The sequence below is a fragment of the Haliaeetus albicilla genome, chromosome 12 (assembly GCF_947461875.1).
Source record: "Haliaeetus albicilla chromosome 12, bHalAlb1.1, whole genome shotgun sequence".
In the NCBI taxonomy this organism is placed as follows: Eukaryota; Metazoa; Chordata; class Aves; order Accipitriformes; family Accipitridae; genus Haliaeetus; species Haliaeetus albicilla.
Window position 1 is genome coordinate 5,341,305 of NC_091494.1, and position 17,739 is coordinate 5,359,043.

Consider the following 17,739-nt stretch of genomic DNA (forward strand, 5'->3'; position numbering starts at 1 on the left):
GATCCTTGGTCAGGACCGAATGCCTCCCACCCTCCACCAAGCCTCGGGGGTTTTACCCTGAACCTGTGTGTCAGTGCCGGGTTTTCTCCAAGAGCCAGCAGCCACCCAATTCAATCAGTGCCACCCCCAGTTGCCTAAGGGATGGCTGGTCCCCTGATGTCCCCTGTGGCTGCCCTGGGGAGGCTGGTAGAGCCCGGTGTGGGGGCATTTGGGGCTGTGCCCACAGAGCAGAAGAGGGGAAGGGAGCAGGTTCAAGAAGAGCTTTATTGGGAGATCCTGGCCATAATAAACAGGGGTTACACTGGGAGACGGAGGCGAGGGGCTGGGGGCTGGAGGCACACTGTGCTCCCGTGGGGGCTGGAGCTGCTGCCGCCCCTCTGAGCGGGACATCGCCCTGCGTCCCATCCACCCCGTCCCACTCCTTCCTCCCTGCGGCGAAGACGGCCTGGGGATCGCTACCTTCCACCCCTCTGGGCATCGGTGCAGGGAATAACCCAGCAGAAATAGGGGCAGGGAGCATTGTGGGGAGCAGTGTGGGGCAGAGGGGGATGGGAGGGCAGGGCTGTGGGTGCGGCGGGGCCCGGCCGTCACTGCGCCAGTGCCTGGACGATGTCCTTCACCAGCATGGTGCCGATAACCATCTTCTCGCTGTTTACAGTCAGCTGGGCCATGGCGCCCTCCCGTCGCTCCAGGGTGATGAGCACCAGGCTCCCGCTTGTCACCGTCTTGGCTGCGAACCTGCCCGCAGGCAAACACAGGGTTTCAGGGAAAGCTGTCCCCTTGTCACCTTCCCATCCCCCAGGATGCTCCAGTGGGGACTGGCGAGGTGTTTGCTGCCCACGGTCACTGTCACGTGTTGGTTCATGCGGGCTCCTTGTCCTAAAGGAAGCCCTGAGTGTCCCCGCTGTGATTCGGGTGAGACTGGAGGGGTGACAGTGCCCGCCTGGTCTTGGTGTGGGGGTCCAACTACCTGTACTCGTTGTCGGCACCGCAGGGCACGCGGCCCACATTGGCAGCCGATGTCACTTGCTGGACGATGGTGTGGTCGCTCCGGCATTTCTCGGACAGCGTCAGCTTCTCTGTGATCTCGCTCATGCCTGTCAGCTTCCCTGGAGCGGGCAGCAGAGGCACCTGCTTGTCTCCTGGCCATGTCCCTGCTGGGCCCCGTTTTGCCCTCCCCAAACCAAGCCCCTCCAGCTGCCAGCTGCCTGCATCCGGATCCCCCACAACATCCTGAACTGGCTGCCCTGCTTGCTCCTCTCCAGCCCGGCAGAGATGGATTCAGGAAAATCCTTCTTCCACAACCCTTCCTGGGCTCATCCCCATGTGCCTGCCTGGTGGCAGCAGCCACATCCCTGGGGACGGGCTCCTCAGGTCACTGGCAGCGATGGGGCCAGGTGCTGCAGGGCACTGAGCACCCGCTGCTCAGTGCAGACCCCCATCTGGAGGGCCAGGGTGGGGATGCTGCTGCTCCACAAGCATGGGGACATGGGGCCGGGGTGTCCCCATCACTCACCGGACACACTGCTGGGAGCTCCAGGGCTGGCACGAGCCCTCCATACTGCACAGGGACCCAGCAGGGCCACCCCGGCACCAGGGTGGTGACCCCAACCCGCAGGCTGCGGGGTGCAGGAGGGGGATGAGGAGAACAGAGCTAGTCTAGGGGCCTGCCAAGCAGCCACTTACCCTCGCCTGGCCGCGTGAGGTGCTCTAGGGCCACGGCAAGGGCGGCAGAGGGGACAAAATGGGGGGTGAGCGTCGGTGCTGGGGCAGTGGGTGCCCATGCACTGCCCTGTCCCTGCCCCTGTCCCCCACTCACCCTGCTCCTTCTTGAACTCGTTCTCGCTCATGAAGACGGGGGCCATGAGCTCCCCCACGGGTGGCTGGATGGAGACGTAGAAGTGGCGCGTGTGGGTGCTGGGGAGACAGGCAGGTGAGGGGGGGGCACATGCTCAAAATGTTTCCCCCCACCCAGTGTCCGGCTTCCTGTCCCTGCCTTGGGCAGGGGGTGGCTGGAGGGAAACTGAGGCACAAAAGACCTCGGGAATAGGGGGAACCAGTCAGGCTGGACCTGGGGCTGCTGCCACCTCCTTGTCCCCTGCAGGGAGCCCAGTGCCTTTCCTGCTGTTCCCCGACAACCCCATGCCCATCCCAGTGTCCCCACTCCCCTGGAAGGACCCTGGTGCCTGTTCTGCTGTCCCCTATCCCCTGCAGGGACCCAGCCCCACTGTCCCCTGGGGCACCCCATGGCCTCTCCTGCCATCCTCCATCCCCTGGAAGGATGTTGCTGCCTGTCTAGCTGTCCCCAGTGCCCTGGAGCACCCCATACCCTGCCCTGCTGTCCCTTGTCCTGCTGTCACCTGTCCCCTGCTGCCCCAAGTCCCCTGGAGAAATGTCAGTGCACATCCCACTTTCCCCATCCCCTGGAGCACCTGTGTCCTGCTCTGCTGTCCCCTATCTCTGGAGCACCCTGTGCTGTCCCCATCCCCTGGGACACCCGTCCTGTCCTGCCCGGCGCTGGGTGCTCACCACAGCTGGAAGTTGGCCGCCTGGGTGGAGTCGCAGAAGTCGATGCCCATCACCACACTGGCCATGTCCCCGGGCGCCAGGCGCTCTGAAACCACAAGGCTGCCACCACGTCCCACGTCCCCTTCACCAGCCAACCCCTGTCCCTGTCCCCCCCAGGCAGCGTTGCGGCTGTGCGGTGCCGTGCCGTACCGATCTCGGGGAACTCCTGGATCCGCATGCCAGAGAGCGGCTTGGGCTCACTGACCCGTAGGCTCTTCACCTCAGCATCGGTGTTGTTGGAGATCTGGATCTGGACGGCCACCATGTGGGGGTCCCCCGGGAAGGGCCGGCGGCTGAAGCAGTACTCGACTGAGAGCCCCTCACCTGCCATGCGGTGCAGCAGCTCATAGGTCCTCACCGTGCCGAATGCCGGGCTCAGCAGCTGCAAGGGACCGAGGGACTGGCGTGGGCTGCCGAGCCCCTCCCTGTGGCCTCCGTGGGTGGCAGAGGTCCTGAGAACGCCCCAGGAAGGGCACTGGGGACACTTACGGCAGGTGCCAGGGAGGTGTCTGTGAGCGTGAGGCCCTCCAGGTCGGTCACCAGGCTGGTGGAGACGATGCTGCTGGAGGGGACGGGCTGGGGAGGAGGGGGGGTGACTGCAGGGTGTGGAGGGGTGGGGGGAAGAAAGGGTTAACAGAGCTCTGATGAGCCACAGCCCCCTGGGGACAACCCCAGTGGCATAGCCCCATGGGCACAGCCCTGGTGGCATAGCCCCGTGGGCACAGCCGCATGGGGACAATCCCACGGGCACAGCCCCAACAGGGACAGCCCCGCTAGCACAGCCACCTGTCCCACAGCCATCCTCTGGGGACAAGGACCACTCACCCCACCGGTCCCCGTCCCAACTCGGCAGCTCCCAAAGGACCCGTGGGGCCCTGACCCCACCAGGGCGGGTGCCCGTGCCTCAGTTTCCCGAGCACCACCACGATGGCCATCCCACACGCCCTGGGCAGCCACTCACAGTCATCCAGGTCGAGCAGGGAGATCTCCTTGGGGCCAGCCCTGCTGCTGCTGCTGGGGGGCTGCAAGGGGGCAGAGAGATGGGGGGCTGTGGTGTGAATGGAGGGTCTGGGGGTCCCTGCGCTGCCACCCAGCCCAGCCTGGCCCTCACCGCCTTCCTCCGCTTGGCCTCCGCGTCGGAGCCAGAGTCGGAGCCCGAGGAGCTGCTCTCAGAGCCACTGGCCTCCTCTGATGAGGTCTCAGCACGGCCCTTCCTCCCCTGCGGTGCCTTCTTCTTCTTGGCCTTCTTTGCCCCCTCCTCCTCTTCCTCACTGGGGCTGTAGGGAGAGTCTGGCTCAGGGGGGGCTGGGGTGGGGGTTTGGCTGGGGGCACCCCGCCTTCCCAGGGGGTACCTGCCCACACTCCCCGCGGGTGCCTTGCGGGAGCCTTCCTTCTCCTTCTTGGGCCTCTTCTCCCCCTCCTCCTCCTTGTCCTCCGACTGCTCCCCGCTGCCTTCCTCCTCCTCTTCCTCCTCCTCCTCCTCCTCACTGCTGGAGCTGGAGCTGCCGGAGCTGCTGCTGCTGCCGCTCTCCTCGCTGACAGACTCAGGCTCTGCGGGGGGCACAGCTCAGCCCTACTGCTGTGTCCCGTCCACATCCCCACAGCTCCCTGCTGCGTCCCACCGCATCCCCCCATCCTCCCACTGCATCCCGCTGTGTCCCCACAACCCCCACCACATCCCTGGTTCCCTCCACTGCATCCCTGTATCCCCCTGCCACGTTGCTACTGTGATGGCATGTCCCCTGCCTCAGGTCCCACCATGGTGGCACCTGCCTGATGTCCCTGCCACAGTGACCCCTGCCCAATGTCCCACCACAGCGGCCCCTGCCCCATGCCCTGCCATGCCACCGGGTCCTCACCGCTGTCTGCTGACTCCGTGGGCCCCGACTCGCCCTCTGAGTCGGAGTAGAAAGGTTTCTCCACCTTCTCCTTCCTCTTCTCCCGGCTGGTGCACTTGGTCCACTCAGGAACCTGCTGGCACAAGGTTGATGGAGCAGAGCCATCGCCCATGGGTGGGGGGACCCAAACAGCAGCCCTTGCTCCCCTCCTGTCCCCAAGCAGGTGTGTGGACACCAGGGAGGAGGCATGGGGCAGCTGAGCAGCACCTGGGCACCTTCTGGGGCTATCCCAAGACCTCAAGATGATGCCCCCACCTTGGGCCCCCCCCATGCACCCCAGCACCCTGGGGTGCTCCACGCACCTCCACGTTCCTCACGGAGGGGTCGGGGGCCTCGTCTGGCCAGTCAGGCAGCTCCTGGTAGCCCACAGCCTTGGCGTTGAGCAGGTGGGACAGGGAGCCCAGCTGGAAATGGTCCCGATCTACAGCAGGGTGAGACGTGGCAGCAGCTCGGGGACAGCCATGCAGCACCATGGCGACAGCTTGCCCTGCATCCCTATGCCCTGTGACCAGGGGTGGGTACCTTTGAAGGACGACTCCAAGATGGGAGCAGGTTTTTGGGCCAGGAAGAGCTTCTTGGCATACTTGTTGAGGGCCCCGCTCTTCTCGGTGGGCACGATGAGCTGGCGGATGAAGCGAGCCCGGTCACGGATGTCATAATTCTGGTCATACTTGGCCAAGTTGAGGACGTACTGGGTCAGCAGCTTGCTCTGTGCCAAAGGACGTGCTCAGGGCCAGCCTCTCCCTCCCTGGTGGGGAAACTGAGGCACGCCGTTGGGCCACGTCCCTAGTACCTGCTTGGAGTTGGTCAGGTAGAGCTTAGCTGCCAGATTGATGACCTGCAACTTGACGATGTCCTCCTCGTTGGTGAAGGACTTGGCCATCTTGCGCAGCACGTCAGGCGCGATCTTGGGCACGTGCTCGCAGTACTCGCCGATAAGCCACAAGATGCTGGCCCGTGCCATTGGTACCTGCAAAATGCCCCCAGGCACGTGGCACCACTGCCACTCTCCTGGTCCTGCGGGCCATGCAACGCCCTGACCCACCTGGATGTTGTCGGTGAGCTTGGCCATGTGCTTGATGATCTCGCTGTGCTGGGCCGGCTGCATCTGCAGCAGCTTTTTGATGACCACCACGGATTCGGCCACCACCAGCTCTGTGGGCAGAGACCCAGCCTCAGCAAGGTCCTGCCCCAAGAGTGATGGAGCCCCAGTTTCACTCCCACCATGTGCCCTCACCATCCCGGTTGGAGAGGAGCTGGACCAGGCCGTTGAGGCAGGTGTCCCGCACCTTCCCGATGTTGGTGGCACAGCGCCCGATGGCTTGGATGGTGGCCGCCACGAAGTCCTTGTCCATGCTGCGGATGTAGGTCTGTGCAGGTATGGGGACACACACATGACAAGTCATCCACATGCCAGTGCTGGGCATCCCCCCATGTGGTGGTCACATGTTGGGGCTCTTTGGAGCCACCCATTGGGTTGGCATGGCCTCAGCCCACTCCTCCTGGTGGGGGTCCCCTCCATGGTGGTGTTTTTTGCACCCAGAGCCATGCCAGGGTGGTACCCCGGTGGCCTCAGTATGGCCATGGCATACCTGGAACTCCCGCAGGATGGTGGAGATGTTGGTCTCATTGGCCAGGTTGGTGAGGACCTCCAGCTGTGGGAAAGAAGAGATGGGCAGCATGGGGGCATGGTGCCAGGACACCAGGTCCTTGCTGTCCTCTCGTCCCCAGGACATGGAGGACAGCTGCCCTACACGGAAGGGCTCCATGGAGCCCCAAAACCACCAGTGATGGGTTCTGTTGGGTGTTTCCAGCTCACCTTGAGGATCTTGATCTGCGTGGGGTCCGTGGAGCGGATGTAGAAGCTCTTCAGGTAGGGCTCAAACATCCCCTGCATGCAGAGCCAGCGGTGTTAGTGCCATCCCTGCCCCCTCCTCGCTGAGACCACCCACAGGCAGCTGGCCCTGGTGACCCTTCTGGCTAGCCCTCATTCCACTCCAGAGTCAACAAATCCTCCCTCACCAAGGCTGAGACTCACCCGCCGTTTGATGGACATGGTGGCCACGTTCTGCAGCACAACATACTGCACCTCGCTGTGGGAACAAGGAGGGGACCACTATCACCAGGGCAGGGCTGGACCCCCCCCCCCAGCAAGTCCCTGTGAAGAGGGGGCAGGACCCACCACCAGGCTGGTGCCACCACGATGCTGCCACCCCATGCCTGGACTGGGCTGGGCCAAAAAGCCCTCTTTTTTGGCAATTTGCCCAAACCTGACATCCCTGCAGGGATGGGCTTTTGGGGGATCTCTCCCAGGGTCTTGGGGCTCCCCATGGGTCCCGCCAACTGGAGTGGCAGGGTAGGGACCACCGCAACCCAGGTGCCACAGACCTGTGACTCCGCAGGAGCCGCACCAGCGCCTTGGCAATGACGCCAACCTCCGCCTTGGGTGCCAGGTGGAAGTAGAGCTGTGCCACGGCCATCACCACCTGCGGGGACACACCTGAGTGTCACCCAGTGGGCACAGGGACACCCCGAGGGATGTCTGTGTCCCCCAGAGTCCCACCCAGCAGCACCTGGAGGAAGCCTGACCCTGGGGATGCCCATCTCTAGGTGTCCCTCAAGAAGCCCGGTGGCTCCTTGGCCGGTGGGGACATCATGAGCCCAGACTGATGGACACCACTGGTGGCCTTGGGGGATGGAGAGGGCTGGAGTGGGGGGCTCACCGCGGCATTGCGGCTCTGCAGCAGGGGCTTGGTGTTGCGCAGGAGCAGGCGGTGGTCGGGGTCCATGACGTAGGGCTTGCGCTTGGCCAACGAGGCCACCTCTGCCTTGGCATCCTTGGCATCCTCCTCCTCAGAGCCGTAGAAGGCCTTCTCGGCACTTTCCTCCAGCAAGGACTCCTGCTGGTAGGTGGGACGCCTTGCACCACCCCCCCCCAACAGCACCCCCCTTTCACCCCACCTCCCTGGGGGCTTCCAGGGCACCCTGAGGATCCCGCACTCACATTCTGGTTGGGGCTGAGGAACTGGGTGCGCGCATAGCGGGTCAGCATGTTGATGATGACCACCTGCCCCCACTCCTCCACGTCGATGAGCAGGTTGCAGAGCTTGCGGTAGTTCTTGTGGATGAGGTCGATGCGCTCTGGGCAGACCTCCTCGAATGCCATCACCACGCTGCCGGCCACCAGCTGGGGAGGGAAAGCCCAAGGTGACTCATGGGGGTGGTGGCATCTTCATCATCATGCTGGCTTGATGGGGTTGGTGGCATCCCCATGAGGATGCTGGTTTGGTAGGGATGGTGGCATCCCCGGGAGAATGCTGTTTTGATGGGGATGGTGGCATCTCCGTGAGGATGCCATTTTGGTGAGGATGGTGGCATCTCCATGAGGATGCTGGGTCAGTAGGGATGGCTGCATCCCTGCGAGGATGCTCGATCAGTGGGCACGGTGGCATCCACGTGAGGAAGCTTGGTTGGCAGGGATGGCTGTATCCCTATGAGGATGCCAGCTCAGCGGGGACAGTAGCATCCTTGTGAAGATGCTGGTTTGGTGGGGATGGTGGCTTCCTCATGGGGATGCCGGCTCAGCGGAGATGGTGGGATCTCCATGAGGATGTTGGCCCACTGGGGACAGCGGCATCCCCACAAGGACACCAGCTCTGCAGGGAAGACTGCATTCCCATGAGAATGCTAATTTGGTGGAGATGTCTGCATCCCCGTGAGGATGCTGGATCAGTGAGGATGGTGGCATTCCTACGAAGATGCTGGCTTTGTGGGGACAGTGGCAACCCCACAAAGATGTTGGCTCTGGGCCTGGCTGCATCCCTGTGGGGATGTTGGATCAGTGGGGACGATGGCAACCCTATGAGGATGCCAGCCCTGCGGGGATAGCTGCATTGCTACAAGGACGCCATACCAGTGGGGATGGTAGCATCTCCATGAAGATGCTGGCTCGGTGGGGACAGCAGCATCACTGCAAGGATGCCAGCTCTACATGGATGGCTGCGTCCCCACAAGGACACCAATTTGGTGGGAACATCTGCATTCCCACAAGGACACTTGGGTCAGTGGGAATGGTGACATCCCCAGATTTAGGGGCAGGGGAGACACAGCATCCGCTCACCGTGGTCTTGTCTGCCAGCAGCTTCTCAATCACTTCGATGAGCTGGTCTTTCTGGTCCGAGTCGAGGCTGCGAGGGAAGAGCAGGGCAGGTGCGGCCGGACCAAATTCCTCCCCATCCCTGCCTATCCCTACCTGCACCAAGCAGCTGAGACTCTAGCACTGGACCCTTATTGGTACCCCCAAAATTAGTAGCCGACCCCCCAGTTACCTGTACAGCTTGGGAATGGCATGGGCAGCTGTCTTGCGCACGTACGGAGACATGTCCGAGGCGGCCTCCTTGATGGCCAACATCATGATGGGCACGATGATGGGCACGCGGATGCTGGAGAGGACTCGCAGGGCACTGGCACGGATCAGCTGGTTGGGGTCCTGTGGGAATATGTGGGGGGCTGCAGTGCAGCTGTGGGGGGCTCGCTGTCCCCCCAGACCTCTCCCAGGTCCCCAAACAAGCCCACCTTGAGTCCTCGCTGGAAGGTAGAAATGGAGAGCAGGGCCAGATCCTGCTGCTCCTCTGCGTAGCGCACCAAGTAGACATATACCAGCTTCTTCACCTGCAGGGTGAAGGTGGTGGTGCCACCTCAGAGCCCCCCAAAACCCAGCCCATCCCCAAAACCCTCCTGCAGGGGAGGTGCCAGACCCTGGGGACACCCATGGATGCCACCAGGGCCACCCAAGACCTTCCTCACCTCGATGTTCTTGCAGGCGACGTTTTTCACCACGGCTGGGAAGAGGTCGGAGGCGTTTTTACCCCGGGCAATCATCTAAGGGGTAAAGGAGCGGCATGACATGGGGCAGCTGGCACGACATGGCACAGCATGGCATGGCACAGCACGGCATGGCTTGGCACCAGCAGTGGTCCCCACTGGTGACAACAACACCCACCGCAACGATCCTCTTCATGGCCTCCAGCTTCAGCGAATCCTTGTTGCTATCAAGCATCTCCTTGAGGTCATCATGCCTGCACCACAATGCGGGGAGAAATCCCAATCTCCATTTTCAGCCATTTTTAACCATTTTTAGTCTTCTTTTTTTTTTGCTCCCTGCCTGCCATCAAGCTGGCAACCCAGCCCTTCACCATGCAATATTTATGGGGATAGGAGTTGGGTTACAGCTAGGTGAAAGAGGAGCCGGAGGGACCGGTGCGGTGCTGGTACCCAGCTCTGTCCCCATCCTGGGCACTGGGACGAGGACCTCGTCCCAGCCCAGCCGTGGTTGTCACCCTAGGATGTCCCCAAATCCCTTCCTAGGGAGCAGGCGCCCATCACCGGCTCCATCCCGGCCACCAGCCCAGCTTGGCTGTGTGTCCCTTGTCCCCTCATGGGCACGGTGGCATGGATATGCCAGCGTGTCCTGATGCAGAGCCCTTCCCCAGTCCCCTCCCTGGGCTGGGAAAATGCCACCAGCCTTTTATAAGGCTGGTTGTCACCACTGTCCACTTTTCTAAGGGACATCTGTCCCCACCAAACTGGGGGGACCTGCAAGGCTGCATCCACCCACAGCAGTGGGGTTGGCACCCATGGGACGATGCTCGGCCAGAGCCACTGTCACCAGAGGGTCTCATGGGGGGCTCCTTGGAGGGATCTTACCGCGGTGGTGGCCCAGTGCCGGTGGCTACCGCGGGCTCGGGGCCAGCAAGTGGCCGCAGCTCCTCAGCTCGCAGGGCGCTGTAGCAGGCAGGTTGTCCAGCCTCGGTGGCCAGCACCGGGCTCGTCACCTCCTCGGCCGCGTCACCACCCACCGATATTTTCGGCCAGCCGGCCGGCCCCGCTGGTAGCTGCTGCAGCAGCTTCTGCACTGGTGGCAGGGACAGCATGGCTTTGGCCGGAGGTGGTGGCCCTGAGGAGAGCTGTGGCCCTGCTCCTCCTCCCAGCACGGCCGGCTGAAACCTGATGCTGGGGTTGAGGTTGAGTTGCAGCCGCGATCGTGACGCCCTTCCCAGTGGACGAGGCCACACCAGGGTGTCACGTCCCAAGTGACACCCATCCTGCAGCTGTGGCTTGGGGACATCACAGGGACCTCCTTCCCTGAGTGCTTTGAGTGGCTCAATCCTGGCTGGGGACCCCATGGCATGGTGGGACACCCACCTCGTGGTGGGGTGGTGGGATGGGACACCTGTGGGTGTCCCACCTGGGTAGTGAGGTGGCACTTGGGGGGCATTTCTCTTGCCCCATGTGCCATGCATGGCTCATGGGGACGGTGAGAGATCTGTTGTGGCCACAAGGGGACAGGCTTTGGTGAAGGGCAGCATGCAGGTGGTGGGGACACCATCAGGGGTTCAGGGATGGGGTACCTGGCCAGACTGGGGGACACTGCCAGGGTGGTCAGGGCTGAGGGACACTGCCAGACGGGGGGGACAATGCCAGTGGGGCACGGCGGGGGGACACTGCCAGACTGGGGGACACTGCCAGAGGGGGTCAGGGTCAGGGGACACTGCCAGACTTGGGGACAGGGGAACACTGCCAGGCTGAAGGACACTGCCAGACTGGAGGACATTGCTAGGGGGTCAGAGATGGGGGGACCCAGCCAAACTGGGGAACAGTGTCAGGGGCTCGGGAGGGGGGGACACTGCCAGATGGGGGGACACTGCCAGCAGGACAGGGATGAGGGGAAACATCCAGCCTCAGGGACACTGCCAGCATCAGGGTCAGGACTGGGGTGTCACTGCCAGATTGGGGGACACTGTCAGGCGGCAATGGATGGGGGACACACAGCCAGACTGGGGGACACTGCCAATGGATCAGGGTTGGGGGGGGGACACTGTCATACTGGGGGACACAGCCAGGGGTAGGGAGTGTGATGCTGCCAGAAAGGGGTACACTGCCAGGGCATCAGGGAGGGGGGGGACGGGACACTGCCAGAGTGGGGGACACTGCCAGGGGGTCAGGACTGGGGATACACATCCAGACTGGGGCACACGGTCAGCGGCACAGGGCTGGGTGTACACTGCCGGAGTGGGGGACACTGCCAGGGGATCCAGGAGGGGGGACACTGCTGGAGTGGGGGACACTGCCAGGGGATCAGGGAGGGGGGACACTGCCGGAGTGGGGGACACTGCCAGGGGATCAGGGAGGGGGGACACTGCCGGGAGGGCAGGGTGGGGGACACTGCCAGAGTGGGGGACACTGCAAGGGGCAGGAGGGGTGCCATTGCCAGACAGGGGGACACTGCTGCAGCATTAGGGAGGGGTCCAGGGATGGGGGACAGTGCCTGAATGGGGGATGCCACCACAGGGGACACACACACTGCCAGACTGAGGACACTGCCAGCAGGTCAGGGTGGGGGACACATCCAGAGTGGGGCACACTGCCAGGGCTGGGGGGACAAAGGGACCCCAAAAGTCCTGCAGCTCCAGGGACCCCCCCCCAACTTCCTCTGTGTCCCTGCCCACCCCCACCCCCCCCCGCAGCCTGCCCCACACGGGTGACATTTCTCAGCTCCCCCCACGCTGGGGACCTGGATGGGGGGGGGGTGCCGTCACCGGAGAGCCACCGGAGCCAGCAGAGCCCGGGGCAGGGACAATGTGCCCGGGGTAACCCCAGCCCAGGGGTGCGGGGGGTGCAGTGGGGGTCCCCACGCATCTCCCCCCCCCCCCCGCCCCCCCCGCTACACCATCTCCAAAACCCTGCGATTTTTCCCTGAAACCCTCCCCGGCCTTTGCAACCTGCAGAGTGGCGGCGGCGTGACCGCGTCCCCTGTCCCCATCCCCGTCCCCATCCCCGTCCCCATCCCCATCCCCATCCTCATCCTCATCCCTGTCCCCACCCCAGGGACCGTGGCCAGCCCCCAGTCGGGTACCACGTCCCTGGCCGGGGACAGCGGCCAAGGCCTGTGGTGGCGGCCACCCAGCCGTGCTCAGCCATTGTCCCCTGTCCCTCCCCGCCGTTGTCCTTACCTCTTGTAGTCGGAGGAGAAGATGCCGCCGCTGGCGGGGTCGTGGCCGTATTCGGGCTCTCCCAGGCTGGAGGAGCCCCCCTTTTCCTCCCCGTAGGCCGGGCTGGCCGCCATGGCGGCGGGAGATGCGGTCGGGATGCGGGCGGTTGGGATGCCGGGACTGATGTCAGCGTCATGCGGGGACGGGAACCGCCCTAACGCTTCCCACGCTCCCCGTCCTCCAGGGATGCTCGTTTTCGGGGGGGGGCATCGCCCAGGTGGGTCGACCCCTCCCTGACTTGAGGGGGGGGAGGGCTTTGCACCCCCAAAAAGGGTCTCCAGCCCTGCACCACCACCACCACCCCCCCCCCACCTGCACAGGTTTGGGTGCGAGTCAGCGGTAAAAGGGGCATTATTTGGGCTAGTAGTAGTCTTTGGGATGTGATTATATGGTATATAGCATATAGCTCATATATCATGATAGATTATATAATTATACATATTTACATTCTTTTACATTATGTTATATATTATATTAAATAATATTATATCATACTACATTATTTCATATATAATACATTATATAGTATACATTAGATATATACTATATACTGTATATTGTATGCTACATGCTGTGACTATTACCATATATTACATGTTATATTACATTAGAATATATTGCAGATTATATTAATTATATGATATTATATATAGTCTATCATACTAGATTATACATAATCCATTCTACATTATATGCTATATGTTTTATGTTTTATGTTATGCTACATTATATTATATTGCAGATTATATTGATTATATTCTGTATTCTGTAATATTATAGTCTATATTATACATTATACATTATATAGTATATGGTATTTAGTATATTATATTTGATGTATGATGTAAGATATGTGATATGTATTATATTATTTATTCTTAATACAGATATTGTTATTATTATTTATTATTGTTATTATTTATAATAATAATAATAATAATCATCTTCACAGGTAATTATTGATCTGGCAGATATTTCAGTTATTATTTTTCTTCGCAGCTAACAAGCCCCTAAGGGGCTGGTTGCCAGTCAGGCAGCTCTCTCACCCCATCATGCAGGAGTGAGGCAGCGAGAGACAACGGGCAGATTTCAGGTAGCAAAATTTAATGCAATTAATGCATTAAAATGCAATTTAATGCAATTTAATGCATTAAAACTTAATGGCAATTAAGCTCCAACAAGCGGAAAGGACACCAACCCCCACCCCCCCCAAAAAAAAGTCATCCAGCAGCTGGGTCCCCCACCAGTGCAGGCAGCTGGAGCCCAGCACTCTTGGGAACCCCAAAGCTCTCCTGGAGATCCCAGTTGTGTTTGGGGACCCCAGCCCCCCTGGGGACCCCACAGCCTTCCCGGGGACTCTGAAGCCCTCCTAGAGACCCCAGTCCTCATGGAGACACTGGTCCCCTTTGGGGAACCCCCAGCCCTCCTGGGGAACCCATCCCACTTTGGGGGACCCCACAGCCCTGCCAGGGAGGGATGACACTGGGGATACTCATGGCCCCACCGCCGCAGCTGCCACCTTCATTTTGGCTTTCCACCCGCAAGAGAAAGCTGTCTGGGGGGGGGGGGGGTGTGTCAGCTGTCCCCACTGCCCATGGGCCAGCCCCAGGGGAATTCAGGTCAGGATGCAAACACAGAGCTGGGGGTGCAGGAGTTGTCCCACTGTATTGGGTTTGTGTGGCAAGGTTTTGGCAGCTGGGGGGGTTACAGGGGTGGCTTCTGGGAGAAGCTGCTGGAAGCTTCCCCTGTGTTCAAGAGAACCAATACCAGCTGGCTCTAAGACGGACCCACCGCCGGCCAAGGCTGAGCCCATCAGTGATGGTGGTAGCGCCTCTGTGATAACATATTTAAGAAGGAAAACAGGTTGCAGAAGACACAGAAACGGCAGCCGGAGAAAGGAGTGAGAACATGTAAGAGAAACAACCCTGCAGACCCCCAGGTCAGTGAAGGATGAGGAGGAGGTGCTCCAGGCGCTGGAGCAGAGATTCCCCTGCAGCCTGTGGTGATGAAGACCATGGTGAGGCAGGCTGTCCCCCTGCACCCCAGGGAGGTCCACGGTGGAGCAGATCTCCACCTGCAGCCCGGGGAGGACCCCACACCAGAGCAGGTGGGTGCCCGAAGGAGGCTGTGACCCTGTGGGAAGCCCGTGCTGGAGCAGGCTCCTGGCAGGACCTGTGGATCTGTGGAGAGAGGAGCCCACGGAGCAGGTTTTCTGGCAGGACTTGTGACCCCGTGAGGGACCCACGCTGGAGCAGTGTGCTCCTGAAGGACTGCACACCGTGGAAAGGACCCACGCTGGAGCAGTTCGTGAAGAACTGCAGCCCGTGGGAAGGACCCACGTTGGAGAAGTTTGTGGAGGACTGTCTCCTGTGGGTGGGACCCCATGCTGGAGCAGGGGAAGAGAGTGATGAGTCCTCCCCCTGAGGAGGATGAAGCGGCAGAAAATAACATGTGATGAAATGACCGTAAACCCCATTCCCCATCCCCCTGCGCCACTGTGGGGGGTAGGTAGAGAATCCAGGAGTGAAGTTGTGCCTGGGAAGAAGGGAGGTGGGGAGGGAAGGTGTTCTGAGATTTGGGTTTATTTCTCATTACCCTACTCTGGTTGATTCGTAATAAATTGAGTTGATTTTCCCCAAGGTGAGTCTGTTTTGCCTGTGAAGGTAATTGGCGAGTGATCTCTCCTGTCCTTATCTCGACCCACAAGCCCTTTGTTATATTTTCTCTCCCCTGTCCAGCTGAGGAGAGGGGAGTGATAGAACAGCTTTGGTGGGCAACTGGCATTCAGCCAGGGTCAACCCACCACGGCTGTGATGCCCAGCTCCGTGCTCACCAGTTTGATGTAGAAGTCCACCAAGCTCAGGAGGTAGAAGGTGAAGTGGATGCAGTTCTTTTTACCGGGATAATAGTTGCCTTTGCTGTTCATCGCCTCCCTGACTTTAGTATTGAAGTCACTGAGGTCCATCCCACCTTTTTTTTGGTAAATCTGGCATTTCCCCCCCTCTCCTTTTTCATGGCTTTGAAGCCCTCCTTGCTGATCTGACCTCTGGTCCTCTGATTTTTCATGTCTGGAAAACCAAGAGCCACCCATCACCCTGGCCCGGCCACTGTGCTGCCGGCTGCCTTTTGGCCACTGCCACATCCCAAATGGCAGTAGAGGGTCGGACGCTGACTCTAGAAGTGTATGACCTCTCCGTCCCTGCAGTAGACAGCCCTATGTTTGAAGCTGCTGCTGAGGACGCCAGAGCTGATGTCTAAAGGGAAGAGCAAGGTGTCCCCAGGCTGCAATTTGCTCTCCAACATCTCCTCGAAGACCTCCCTCTGCCTGGGGATGCTCTTGAACAGCAGAAACTCGAGTGCCTCATACTCCGTCTGCCAACCGCACCAGGGAGGGAAGGCGAGGAGGTGGCAGAACCAGCCCCATCGCCCCCCAACACCCCCTGAGCCCCCCGTGCTGCTGGTGGAGGTCTTGCCAAGCTCCTACTGACAAAGCTGCTCAACATCTGCAAGGAGAGAGGAACAGAAACAGGGCATCAGCGTCGTGCTCGTGCCGTTCTGCCCACGCGCAGAGGACAGGGTCCCACACTGCCATCATCACACCCTGCCCGTGATGGCTTCTGCCAGGAACAAGGACTTGGCTCGGGAAAAAGTCACTCATGAGAGATGAAGAAAGGCTGAAAGCAAAACCCCAAAGCATTACGAACTCCAGGAAATCCCGGATGATTTTTTCCACTTTTTAAAGCTGCGGTTAATTTGCTAATTCCACTTTAAATGTTAAGTTTAGGAACAGAGGGAGGAGACGCAGGAGATCCTGGAAACGCTCTTGAGTCAGAGGAGCTGCAGGACATGTCCAAAAGGAGGAGACCTTCCTCCAGCCCCAGCCTGATCAGGCACCCAGCTTCTTGGTTTTGCTCCCTTCTCCTTAGAAGCCACGGGGACATTTCCCCCTTGCTGGGGAATCAGATTTCCCCTCTGGTGGGAGTGAAACCTCCCAGAAATCCTCCTGTGAGTGTGGGAACTGCAAAAGTCCCTGGAAAGAGACCTGAAGCAGCTCTAAATGATCCCACTGGAGGAATGTTTTCACAGGGTCACAGAACAGTTGAGGTTGGAGGCACCTCTGGAGGTCATCTGGTCCAACCGCAACCTAGAGCTCCTTGCCCAGGACCATGTGCAGATGACTTTTGAATACCTCCAAGGATGGAGGCTCCAGAACATCCCTGGGTGACCTGTGCCAGGGGTCAGTTACCCTCACAGTAAAAGAAGTCTTTCCTGATGTTCAGAGGGAACCTTCTGTGTTTCGTGCCCATTGCCTCTGGTCCTGGCACGACCATGAAGACCCTGGCTCCACCTTCTTTACTCCCTCCATCAGGTATTGATACACACTGGTAAGATCCCCGTGAGCCTTTTCTTCTCCAGGTTGAACAGCCCCAGCTCTCAGTTTTTCTTCATATGAGAGATACTCCAGACCCTTGGTGGTCCTTCGTTGGTCTGTCTCCAGTACATCCATGTCTCTCTTGTACTGGGGAGCCCAGCACAGGACCCAGCTCTCCAGGGGTGGCCTCACCAGTGCAGAGCAGAGGGCAAGGATCACCATCCTCAACTTGCTAGCAACGTTCCTCCTAATGTGGCCCGGGAAGCTGTTGGCCTTCCCTGTGCCCCAAGGGCACGTTGCTGGCTCATGGTCATCTTGGTGTCCCCCAGACCCTTAGGACCTTTTCTGTCAGGCTGCTTTCCAGCTGGTCACTCCCCAGCATGTCCTGGTGCCTGGGCTTGTTCCCAGCAGCAGGATTTTGCACCTTGCCTTTGCTGAACTTTGTGAGGTTCCTGTTGGGCCATTTCTCCAGCCTGTCCAGGTCCCTCTGGGCATCAGCATGACCCTCTGGCCCATGAGCCACCCCTCCCAGTTTGGTGTCCGTAGCAAACTCACTGCAGGTATGCTCTGCCCCATCAACCGGCTCAGTAATGAAGATGTTGACCAGGACTGGACCCACTATTGACCCCTGGAGTACATCATCAGTGACTGGCCTCCAACCAGACCTGGTCCAGCTGTTTGGCCAGTTTTCAACCCAGCAGCCCAGTGAATATTTATTTTGATACTCAAAATCAAGCGCCAACAACAAAAGAGGCATCTGTTTGTCCCAGGAGGCCATGGGAGCGAAGAGCGCCTGCTCCCTTTGAGATGTGCCAAGGTGGGACATTGCTTGCTGGCAGCTTCTGGGAAA

At 60.1% G+C, this 17,739-nt stretch overlaps 1 protein-coding gene across 7 annotated transcripts; it reads right to left on the reverse strand.

Annotated features, from left to right (window-relative positions):
* Nucleotides 1–245: 245 nt before the first annotated feature.
* Nucleotides 246–12,657, reverse strand: AP3B2 (adaptor related protein complex 3 subunit beta 2). 7 transcript variants are annotated; one of them, XM_069797710.1, is made up of 27 exons: nt 12,479–12,657; nt 9,469–9,544; nt 9,273–9,347; nt 9,042–9,137; nt 8,795–8,955; nt 8,587–8,653; nt 7,471–7,653; nt 7,190–7,369; nt 6,855–6,952; nt 6,505–6,559; nt 6,286–6,357; nt 6,059–6,121; nt 5,704–5,836; nt 5,512–5,621; nt 5,260–5,436; nt 4,989–5,175; nt 4,769–4,887; nt 4,428–4,539; nt 3,901–4,119; nt 3,680–3,831; nt 3,530–3,590; nt 3,058–3,164; nt 2,719–2,950; nt 2,530–2,614; nt 1,820–1,917; nt 971–1,109; nt 246–738 (listed from the first exon to the last, which is right to left on the reverse strand). In XM_069797710.1, exons 1-27 carry the CDS (start codon nt 12,589–12,591, stop codon nt 588–590), a joined length of 3,321 nt encoding a protein of 1,106 aa, XP_069653811.1. In that variant the 5' UTR covers nt 12,592–12,657; the 3' UTR covers nt 246–587. The 7 variants fall into 7 exon arrangements, with proteins under 7 accessions (XP_069653811.1, XP_069653812.1, XP_069653813.1 ...); XM_069797711.1 differs by having other exon boundaries at nt 7,190–7,366; nt 12,479–12,656; XM_069797712.1 differs by having other exon boundaries at nt 3,680–3,845; nt 3,921–4,119; nt 7,190–7,366; nt 12,479–12,655.
* Between the last annotated feature and the right edge of the window lie 5,082 nt (nt 12,658–17,739).

Excerpts from the sequence above, each read along its gene's own strand:
- AP3B2 (XM_069797707.1), bottom strand. The coding sequence starts at position 10,768 with ATGCATGGCACATGGGGCAAGAGAAATGCCCCCCAAGTGCCACCTCAC. Across the intron at positions 3,591-3,679 it reads AGGCCAAGCGGAGGAAGGCG|CCCCCCAGCAGCAGCAGCAG; the intron begins GTGAGGGCCAGG and ends GCCCCCTTGCAG. Across the intron at positions 739-970 it reads GGTGCCGACAACGAGTACAG|GTTCGCAGCCAAGACGGTGA; the intron begins GTAGTTGGACCC and ends GCCTGCGGGCAG.